At 42.0% G+C, this 12,087-nt stretch overlaps 1 protein-coding gene across 1 annotated transcript in view; it reads left to right on the top strand.

Annotated features, from left to right (window-relative positions):
- Positions 1-10,581, top strand: part of LOC133649601 (BMP/retinoic acid-inducible neural-specific protein 3-like) — a 68,199-nt gene extending 57,618 nt beyond the window's left edge. The window contains exons 7-8 of the mRNA XM_062046210.1: positions 3,787-4,009; positions 9,280-10,581. Coding sequence (XP_061902194.1) covers positions 3,787-4,009; positions 9,280-10,408 — 1,352 coding nt within the window. The 3' untranslated portion in view covers positions 10,409-10,581. The remainder of the gene's footprint in view (positions 1-3,786; positions 4,010-9,279) is intronic.
- The last annotated feature ends 1,506 nt before the right edge of the window (positions 10,582-12,087 follow it).

Raw genomic sequence — 12,087 nt, 5'->3', positions numbered from 1 at the left:
AAAGTCGGGAAAATGCTCGAAAATCACACCCGAGTTCGAATGTCACAAGTCCCGCCGCTGGCTGGGATGCCCAAAATGTCCAAAACACGCCTAGCAAAGTCGCACTGGAAGGCGGGGAGAAAAGTCTGCAAAAGTCGGTAAAATGTTCAAAAATCACCCCCAGGTTCGAGTCCCACAAGTCCCGCCGCCGGCCGGGATGCCCAAAATGTCCAAAACGTGCCGAGCAAAGTCCCACGGGAAGGCAGGGAGAAAAGTGAGAAAAGTCGGTAAAGTGTTCAAAAATCACACCCAGGTTCGAGTCCCACAAGTCCCGCCGCCGGCCGGGATGCCCCAAATGTCCTAAACGCGCCCAGCAAAGTCCCACGGGAAGGCGGGGAGAAAAGTGAGAAAAGTCGGGAAAATGTTCGAAAATCACACTCGAGTTCGAATCCCAAAAGTCCCGCCGCCGGCCAGGATGCCCAAAATGTCCAAAATGCGCCTAGCAAAGTCGCACTGGAAGGCGGGGAGAATAGTCTGCAAAAGTCGGTAAAATGTTCAAAAATCACACCCAGGTTGGAGTCCCACAAGTCCCGCCGCCGGCCGGGATGCCCGGAATGTCCAAAACGTGCCGAGCAAAGTCCCACGGGAAGGCGGGGAGAAAAGTGAGAAAAGTCGGTAAAGTGTTCAAAAATCACACCCAGGTTCGAGTCCCACAAGTCCCGCCGCCGGCCGGGATGCCCCAAATGTCCTAAACGCGCCCAGCAAAGTCCCACGGGAAGGCGGGGAGAAAAGTGAGAAAAGTCGGGAAAATGTTCGAAAATCACACCCGAGTTCGAATCCCACAAGTCCCGCCGCCGGCCAGGATGCCCAAAATGTCCAAAACGCGCCTAGAAACTGGGATATACCTACTTGAAAGTGGGGACGTGTCGCTCCATCCGACACCAAACTGTATCTTCGTGAAAATTGCCAATGAATGCCTGTTACTGCATTACCACTTTTAGTGCATTACCACTTTTAGTGCATTAACACTTTTAGTGCATTACCACTTTTAGTGCATTACCAATGTTAGTACATTACCACTTTCAGTACATTACCACTTTTAGTGCATTACCACTTTTAGTACATTACCACTTTTAGTACACTACCACTTTTAATGCATTACCACTTTTAGTGCATTACCACTTTTAGTACATTACCACTTTTAGCGCATTACCACTTTTAGTGCATTACCACTTTTAGTGCATTACCACTTTTAGTACTTTACCACTTTTAGTGCATTACCACTTTAAGTGCATTACCACTTTTAGTGCATTACCACTTTAAGTGCAATACCAATTTTAGTGCATTACCACTTTTAGTGCATTACCGCTTTTAGTGCATTACCACTTTTAGTACATTACCACTTTTAGTGCATTACCACTTTTAGTGCATTACCACTTTTAGTGCATTACCACTTTTAGTACATTACCACTGTTAGCGCATTACCACTTTTAGTACATTACCACTTTTAGTGCATTACCACTTTTAGTGCATTACCACTTTTAGTGCATTACCACTTTTAGTACTTTACCACTTTTAGTGCATTACCACTTTAAGTGCATTACCACTTTTAGTGCATTACCACTTGTAGTGCATTACCACTTTTAGTACATTACCACTTTTAGTGCATTACCACTTTTAGTACATTACCACTTTTAGTGCATTACCACTTTTAGTACATTACCACTTTTAGTACATTACCACTTTTAGTGCATTACCACTTTTGGTGCATTACCACTTTTAGTACATTACCACTTTTAGCGCATTACCACTTTTAGTGCATTACCACTTTTAGTGCATTACCACTTTTAGTGCATTAACACTTTTAGTACTTTACCACTTTTAGTGCATTACCACTTTAAGTGCATTACCACTTTTAGTGCATTACCACTTTAAGTGCATTACCACTTTTAGTGCATTACCACTTGTAGTGCATTACCACTTTAAGTACATTACCACTTGTAGTGCATTACCACTTTTAGTGCATTACCACTTTTAGTACATTACCACTTTTAGTGCATTACCACTTTTAGTGCATTACCACTTTTAGTACATTACCACTTTTAGTGCATTACCACTTTTAGTACATTACCACTTTTAGTGCATTACCACTTTTAGTGCATTACCACTTTAAGTGCATTACCACTTTTAGTGCATTACCACTTTTAGTACATTACCACTTGTAGTGCATTACCACTTTAAGTACATTACCACTTTTAGTGCATTACCACTTTAAGTGCATTACCACTTTTAGTGCATTACCACTTTTAGTACATTACCACTTTTAGTACATTACCACTTTTAGTGCATTACCATTTTTAGTACATTACCACTTTTAGTGCATTACCACTTTTAGTACCTTACCACTTTTAGTGCATTACCACTTTTAGTGCATTACCACTTTAAGTGCATTACCACTTTTAGTGCATAACCACTTTTAGTACATTACCACTTGTAGTGCATTACCACTTTAAGTACATTACCACTTTTAGTGCATTACCACTTTTAGTGCATTACCACTTGTAGTGCATTACCACTTTTAGTGCATTACCACTTTTAGTACATTACCACTTTTAGTGCATTACCACTTTTAGTACATTACCACTTTTAGTGCATTACCACTTTTAGTACATTACCACTTTTAGTGCATTACCACTTTTAGTACTTTACCACTTTTAGTGCATTACCCCTTTCTGCAGTCCCCCGGCTGACAAGCGGCTAGCAGCTATTAATGTTTCTGTATACACATCTCCCAGTCTGTGGAACGCTCTCCCTGACCACCTGAGGGCACCACAGACTGTGGATGCTTTTAAAAAAAGCTTAAAAACCCTTCTTTAAAAAAAAAAACCTTTTTTTTTTAGATATATGTGTGCTAGTTCTGGCTATTAGGCTGTTCTAGTTTTGATTTATTTATTTTATTATCTTTTTTTTTTTTTAATACACTGTAGCACTTTGAGGTTGTTTGCTCAATGTAAAGTGATTTTTACAAATAAAATATACTATATTATTATTATTTTCAGCATCTCTGTTTTACGAAAACTATTTGTTGAGTACAAATCATTATGGCCGCTAGCGAAGAAAAAAATCCATAAAGTAGCTGCACCGTTTTATAAGTCGCGGGTTTCAAAGCGTAGTAGTCCAACAATAAGTTCTATACTTACAGCGTTTAAATAAAACGTAGTTTTTTACAGCACTTTAGAATAGTCCATTAGTTACATTGTTGGCTGACTTTTGCTAGCCTTTATTTACGTGTTAGAATGCATTAGAAAAAAAGAAAAAGATAGGTGTGCTAGTCTCACATGAGGATCGTGAACGATTGACAAAACTACAATTCCCCTTTAAGCTCCTAACTTTCAGCTCCATTACGGCATTTCAAGTACATTATCACTGGAGTGCAACGTGACATTTTCTTACAAACACTCAATGCCACGTGAGCGTGACAAGAAGTTGTGAAATAACTCAAGCAGAAAAGTTAGAGAAGTTTTCCTCGCCGTTAAAAAAAAAAAAAGTATGCCAAGTAACTTTTTTAGAAAGATGTGATTGCTGATTATTATGAATGCGCCATCTTGCCTTTGTTGAAAGTGGGAGACGGAAATAAAACATGAGGCGGCTTTCTTCTCTGCCTCGCAGATAAGATCAGCAATAATACAAAACTATTCACACATTCCTGGTATTAATCCTCTCCAGATATTTGCTTGATGGGACTTGATTCAGTTCTTGGTTGGCTATCCTGCGGACCATAACCACCTGCACCTTCTCTTCTTCCAGAGGAGTTCCAGAGTTTTGTAGGCAAGCTGCCGACTCACTACGCCGTCAACACGTCTGTGGTGGAACTTCTGTGGAGGACCGACGCCAACCTGCTGCAGCACTACAGGCAGGTGGAGACCAGGACCAAGCAGCTCTTGGCCAAGACTCGCCGCACCGTCAACAAGATCTTCAGCCTCAGCAGGAGGTGCCGGGAGAAGCCCAACATAGTCCTGCACAGGCCCAGGTGAGATATGTGGTCCTGCACAGGCCCAGGTGAGATATGTGGTCCTGCACAGGCCCAGGTGAGATACATGGTCCTGCACAGGCCCAGGTGAGATACGTGGTCCTGCATAGGCCCAGGTGAGATACTTGGTCCTGCATAGGCCCAGGTGAGATATGTGGTCCTGCACAGGCCCAGGTGAGATACATGGTCCTGCACAGGCCCAGGTGAGATACACGGTCCTGCACAGGCCCAGGTGAGATACTTGGTCCTGCACAGGCCCAGGTGAGATACACTCAGGTAATGTTTGCCCAAGTCAGAGTGCTTTAGTTACAACAACAGGTACCAGCAGGTACCATCAGGTACCAACAGGCACGAAAAGTTAGTTTTGTGGAAGAGGGTACCTTTAAAAATTCTGTGTGGTACACATGTGTGTGTGTGTGTGTGTGTGTGTGTGTGTGTGTGTGTGTGTGTGTGTGTGTGTGTGTGTGTGTGTGTGTGTGTGTGTGTGTGTGTGTGTGTGTGTGTTCATGTCTGTCTGTCTGTGTTTGTGTGTGTTTGTGCGTGTGTGTGTGTGTTCATGTGTGTGTTTGTGTTTGTGTGTTTTCATGTGTGTGTTTGTGTTCGTGTGTGTGTGTGTGTGTGTGTTCATGTCTGTCTGTCTGTGTTTGTGTGTGTTTGTGCGTGTGTGTGTGTGTTCATGTGTGTGTTTGTGTTAGTGTGTTTTCATGTGTGTGTTTGTGTTGTGTGTGTGTGTGTGTGTTCATGTCTGTCTGTCTGTGTTTGTGTGTGTTTGTGCGTGTGTGTGTGTGTTCATGTGTGTGTTTGTGTTTGTGTGTTTTCATGTGTGTGTTTGTGTTCGTGTGTGTGTGTGTGCGTGTGTGTGTGTTCATGTGTGTGTTTGTGTTTGTGTGTTTTCATGTGTGTGTTTGTGTTCGTGTGTGTGTGTGTGTGTGTGTGTTTGTGCATGTGTGCGTGTGTTTGTTTGTTTGTTTGTTTGTTTGTTTGTTTGTTTGTTTGTTTGTTTGTTTGTTTGTTTGTTTGTGTTTGTTTGAGTGTGTTTGTGTTCATGTGTGTGTGTTTGTTCATGAGTGTGTACGTGTTTGTTTGTTTCTGTGTGCAGGTTTGTTTATGTGTTTGCGTATGTTTTATAGTGTGTGTGTGTGTGTTTGTGTTCGTGTGTGTGTGTGTGTGTGTGTGTGTGTTTGTGCAAGTGTGCGTGTGTTTGTTTGTTTGTTTGTTTGTTTGTCTGTTTGTTTGTTTGTTTGTTTGTGTTTGTTTGAGTGTGTTTGTGTTCATGTGTGTGTGTGTTTGTTCATGAGTGTGTACGTGTTTGTTTGTTTCTGTGTGCAGGTTTGTTTATGTGTTTGCGTATGTTTTATAGTGTGTATGTGTGTGTTTGTGTTCGTGTGTGTGTGTGTGTGTGTGTGTTTGTGCATGTGTGCGTGTGTTTTTGTTTGTTTGTTTGTTTGTTTGTTTGTTTGTTTGTTTGTTTGTTTGTTTGTCTGTTTGTTTGTTTGTTTGTTTGTTTGTTTGTGTTTGTTTGAGTGTGTTTGTGTTCATGTGTGTGTGTGTTTGTTCATGAGTGTGTACGTGTTTGTTTGTTTCTGTGTGCGGGTTTGTTTATGTGTTTGCGTATGTTTTATAGTGTGTGTGTGTGTGTGTGTGTGTGTGTGTGTGTGTGTGTGTGTGTGTGTGTGTGTGTGTGTGTGTGTGTGTGTGTGTGTGTGTGTGTGTGTGTGTGTGTGTGTGTGTGTGTGTGTGTGTGTGTGTTCATGTCTGTCTGTCTGTGTTTGCGTGCATTTGTTTGTGTGTTTGTGTGTGTTCAAGTGTGTGTTAGTGTTCATGTGTGTGTTTTTGTTTGTTTGTTTGTTTGTTTGTTTGTTTGAGTGTGTTTGAGTGTGTTTGTGTTTGTGTGTGCAGGTTTGTGTGTGTGTGTGTGTGTGTGTGTGTGTGTGTGTGTGTGTGTGTGTGTGTGTGTGTGTATGTGTGTGTGTTTGTGTGTGTATGTGTGTGTGTGTGAATAGAAGTCTAAAGACCACAATTATCAAGCCATCCGTCCATTAGCTACCTGCTCATGTTCAGAGCACACACACACACACACACACACACACACACACACTGTCCATTCTTTGTATGACATTGACTTCTTAGGTCAAGTGCCCAATGAGCAGAAAACACAACACAATGAGCAGAAAACACAACAACAGGAAGTTGACCATATATGGACAATCCACTGACATCAGCGATGGCAATGACGTCACCAATTAGGCCAATTCTAAACAGCTGGGAAGTATGAAGGAAGCGTCAAGCCTTGCTAAGGACGCAGCAGCAGTCAAAAAGTGATGACAGATGTTGATAAAAGGGACACAAAGCAGACAGCCTGTGACTCAAACCAAAGAAAAAGCAAATGACTTACAGGCAAAGTAGGAGTGTAACAATGTCCTTCCTGGTACCAGGTCCATGGTCACCATCAACAATGTCCTTCCTGGTACCAGGTCCATGGTCACCATCAACAATGTGCTTCCTGGTACCAGGTCCATGGTCACCATCAACAATGTCCTTCCTGGTACCAGGTCCATGGTCACCATCAACAATGTCCTTCCTGGTACCAGGTCCATGGTCACCATCAACAATGTCCTTCCTGGTACCAGGTCCATGGTCACCATCAACAATGTCCTTCCTGGTACCAGGTCCATGGTCACCATCAACAATGTCCTTCCTGACAACTTCAATAGTCAGGACTGCAAACAGCTGAGGGGACATGACACAAATTAAGCAGCCAGGGGAGAACACCGACAAAACCGGATGTACCGCCAAAATAAAAGCACGGGACAGGAACTAACACAAAACAGCGGAGAACACGAACCAAACGCAACATAAAGCAGCAAGATACTTTTATAAATATCTCCACCGCTTTCATTTCACATTCCCGGGACTTGTCGAGGTCTTTGTCCAGCACTCAGTGCGGTTTTGGACTTCTTTGTAAAACATCTTTTATTCTTTCAATGGCCCGAGTACTTCCTGCAGTGCCTAATGAAATACTTCATGTGAGGTAGTACTGCAATACTAGGTAGTATTTGTTTGTTTGTTTGTGTTTGTTTGAGTGTGTTACTAGGTAGTATTGCAGTACTGCTGAGGATATCACCCATGAGGGTACTTCTTCCAAAAATGTCTTAGTTACTGGTGACGTGCGGGTCAATACTGAAATATCCATATATCTATACATATATATTAATATAGATATATGTGTGTGTATATATATACATATCTATATATATATATATATATATATACATATCTATATATATATATATATATATACATATATATATATATATATATAGATATAAATATATATATATATATGCTCCAGCGCCCCCCGCGACCCCGAAGGGAATAAGCGGTAGAAAATGGATGGATGGATGGATATAATGTATCATATATAATGTATCTATATATGTATCATATATAATGTATCATATATAATGTATCATATATAATGTATCTACATAGGTATCATATATAATGTATCATATATAATGTATCTATATAGGTATCATATATAATGTATCATATATAATGTATCCATATATACAGTAATGTATCTATATATAATGTATCATATACTGTATAATGTATCCATATACAATGTATCATACATAATGTATCATATATAATGTATCCATACATAATGTATCCATATATAATGTATCATATATAATGTATTGATATATAATGTATCATATATAATGTATCCATATATAATGTATTTATATATAATGTATCATATATAATGTATTTATATATAATGTATCATATATAATGTATCTATATATAATGTATCATATATAATGTATCATAAATAATGTATCTATATATAATGTATCATATATAATGTATCTATATATAATGTATCCATTTATAATGTATCATATATAATGTATTTATATATAATGTATCATATATAATGTATCCATATATAATGTATTTATATATAATGTATCATATATAATGTATTTATATATAATGTATCATATATAATGTATCTATATATAATGTATCATATATAATGTATCATATATAATGTATCTATATATAATGTATCATATATAATGTATCTATATATAATGTATCCATTTATAATGTATCATATATAATGTATTTATATATAATGTATCACATATAATGTATCCATATATAATGTATCCATATATAATGTATCATATATAATGTATCTATATATAATGTATCATATATAATGTATCATATATAATGTATTTATATATAATGTATCATATATAATGTATCCATATATAATGTAACATATATAATGTATTTATATATAATGTATCATATATAATGTAGCCATATATAATGTATCATATATAATGTATCATATATAATGTATTTATATATAATGTATCATATATAATGTATCTATATATAATGTATCCATATATAATGTATCATATATAATGTATCCACATATAATGTATCATATATAATGTATCCATATATACAGTAATGTATCTATATATAATGTATCCATATATCATGTATCATATATAATGTATCTATATATAATGTATCATATATAATGTATCTATATATAATGTATCATATATAATGTATCATATATAATGTATCTATATATAATGTATCATATATAATGTATCTATATATAATGAATACATATAAAATGTATCCATATAAAAAATGTATCCATATAAAATGAAATGTTGCTGAAGTACGTTAAAGACGTTTATTAACATATTAGATCACGTTATTAGCGTGATTATATTATTTTTAGAGTTTCACGTGAACATTCTGTCATATTTACTTTGCAACATTTTCAATTTTAACAGCGCTATCAAAAAGGATATGAAACATTTTTTTATTACTCAATGTATTATTGTAACTCAGGAGAGCTTGTTGCGGTATTAGCCGGTCATTCCTCCGGTGCAATTGTGCCGCCACCACCGGCTGCTGTCTTCCTGACTGGCCGGGCTGGTGCGGGAGTCCCAGGAACACATTGTGACGTCACAGCCATAGGTGGCAAAGTCTTTGCCTGGATTCATTATTAGACGTCCTCACGAATAAGAATATCAATATGAAGCATTTCAAAATAAATGTTGGCAAAGCCCTAACAACCACCTGTGAGTTGCCAAAGTACCCGCAGTCTGCAGAAACATGAGCATGAAGTTGGCGTGAGGCATGTTTTCAGCTCCCGGTCCTGGAAAGTGCCCCAAAATGGATGGACGGACTTAACACAATCTGTGTTTCTATCCTAGGTCTCTCCATTTCTGGCTGGGCTACACCCTCTCCGTCTTGTACTGCAGTGAAAACAACCAAGTGGGTGTCTTCAATGAGGAGAGTCGCAGCTGTTCCTGCACCTACAGTCACCCGCCTTGCCAGGGCCTGATTCCCTGCTCCACGGGCGACGGCCCCCGCTGCGCATCCTGCTCCACGGAGAACCGAACCCGATGCTCCAGCTGCAACCCCGGCTTCACTCTCAACCAGGGAACCTGCAGGCACGCCGTGCCCGACCCTACGGACCCTTACCTGGGCTTGGAGAGCGATCAAGACTTGCATGACCTGGAGCAGCGCTACCTGCTCCAGCGACGTGACCCTCGCATCACTTTGCTTGCGGTTTTTGTGAGCAACGATGTGAGGATTAATACCTGGTTCGACCCTTCGTGGAGGAAGCGAATGCTCCTGACATTGAAGAGCAACCGGGTGAAATCGAATCGCGTTCACATGCTCCTTGGACTTGCTGTGCAGTTTTGCCTCACCAGGAACAGCACCCTTGAGCCGGCGTTTTCTCTGTTCGTGAACCCTTTTGGGGGCAGCCATTCCGAGAGCTGGACCATGCCAATCGGCCAGCATGAATACCCCGAGTGGGAGCGGACCAAACTGGACATTCCCTTGGACTGTTATAACTGGACCTTGTCTCTTGGAAACAGATGGAAGAGCTTTTTTGAGACAGTTCATTTCTACCTGAGGAGCCGCATGAAGGAGGGCACGTCAGTCGGAAGCAAGAACACTTCGGTGGACTACGAGCCTCTGGAGTCGACAGAGCCGCCAAGCAACTTCGGGTACATGAAAGTGAACAGCATGCAACTATTTGGATACAGCGTGCATTTTGACCCTGAAGCAATCCAGGACCTGATTCTGCAGATAGACTACCCGTACACTCAGGGATCACAGGACTCAGCTCTGTTGCAGCTCGTGGAGTTGCGATACAGGGTCAACCGCCTCTCCCCGCCAGGGGCCGCCCATGTGGATCTTTTCGGCTGTCTTCTTCGCCACAGACTTAAGCTGGCCACGGCGGACGTGACCAGGATCCTCACTGCCCTGCAAGCTTTCAGTGCCAGGCAACCAAACTACGCCGAGTACGAGGCCACCAAACTATGTAGCTAGTGGCTCCCGTTTCCATGTTTTGTATTTGACTTGCCACATACTAGCTCGCTGGATCCATTTGTTGTCAAGTGAGTGGTCCATTGTTCACGGCTTTGTTCCACATCAAGTGTGTGCAATTAAAATCCATGCTAATGTCGCTGTAGTTTTACAGATTAAAGATGTTTAACACTCACTTTCCATTGCCTGCCTTTCCGAGTCATTTGCCAGCTCAATCGATTTCACGCACACGACAAAAGGGATTCGACCGCATTTCACCGATCGGGTTTTTGTTTACCCACAGTTGTGGTGTGATTGCTCCAGGGTCAGGGGAATTGATTTATGTAAACATGCACGTTAATAACGACAATGTTCATGCTAAACACTAAACTTATTAGCTTTCCCGTAAACTTTGTGTGGTCTCTTTAGTGCTGACCGACTCGGAGACGACATCAACTCTACTCTTCCTGCTACAAGCTGGTCAAATTACGCCTGAGGAAGTCCTCCATTTAAACTCTGGCAACACGTCTTCAGGCAATTCTCCCGTCAAACATTTGATACGACTGATTTGAACACACCGCCCTGCCGAGCGTCGACACTTCACAGGCTGCACAACAAGCATCCGCCCCACCGGGGAGCTGCGGTTGTGTGTGCCGTGTTGTTTTTCGCTCCCATCTGGAGCATCGGAACACAAGGGCTCCCTTCTCCTTTTAGGGCGCAGCCTTGGCACAGATTACTAAATCTCCCGCGGCGCAGGGGGAGGGTTGGAAGCGGCCCTTCTCTGATCCTCCGCCGCTCCTGTCTGCCGTTCACATCCATTCATTCATTTGCTTCCGCTTATCCGAGGTGTGGTCGGGGGGGGCAGCAGCCTAAACAGAGAATCCCAGACTTCCCTCTCCCCAGCCACTTGCTCCAGCTCCTTCCGGGGGATCCCGAGGCGTTCCCATGCCAGCCAGGAGACATAATCTTTCCAACGTGTCCTGGGTCTTCCCCGTGGTCTCCTCCCAGACGGACGTTCCCTAAACACCTCCCCAGGGAGGCGTTCGGGTGGCATCCCGCATCTGGAGTATCAGAACACAAGGTCTCCCTTCTCCTTTTAGGGCGCTGCCTTGGCACAGATTACTAAATCTCTCGCGGCCCTTCTCTGATCCTCTGCCGCTCCTGTCTGCCGTTCACATCCATCCATCCATTTTCTTCCGCTTATCCGAGGTGTGGTCGTGGGGGAAGCAGCCTAAACAGAGAATCCCAGACTTCCCTCTCCCCAGCCACTTGCTCCAGCTCCTTCCGGGGGATCCCGAGGCGTTCCCATGCCAGCCAGGAGACATAATCTTCCCAACGTGTCCTGGGTCTTCCCCGTGGTCTCCTCCCAGACGGACGTTCCCTAAACACCTCCCCAGGGAGGCGTTCGGGTGGCATCCCGCATCTGGAGTATCAGAACACAAGGTCTCCCTTCTCCTTTTAGGGCGCTGCCTTGGCACAGATTACTAAATCTCTCGCGGCCCTTCTCTGATCCTCTGCCACTCCTGTCTGCCGTTCACATCCATCCATCCATTTTCTTCCGCTTATCCGAGGTGTGGTCGTGGGGGAAGCAGCCTAAACAGAGAATCCCAGACTTCCCTCTCCCCAGCAGCTTTGTCCAGCTCCTCCCGGGGGATCCCGAGGCGTTTCGAGGCCAGCCGGGAGACATAGTCTTCCCAACGTGT

This window comes from Entelurus aequoreus, linkage group LG05 (assembly GCF_033978785.1).
Source record: "Entelurus aequoreus isolate RoL-2023_Sb linkage group LG05, RoL_Eaeq_v1.1, whole genome shotgun sequence".
Classification (NCBI taxonomy): Eukaryota; Metazoa; Chordata; class Actinopteri; order Syngnathiformes; family Syngnathidae; genus Entelurus; species Entelurus aequoreus.
This window is presented reverse-complemented; position numbering and strand designations above follow the sequence as displayed.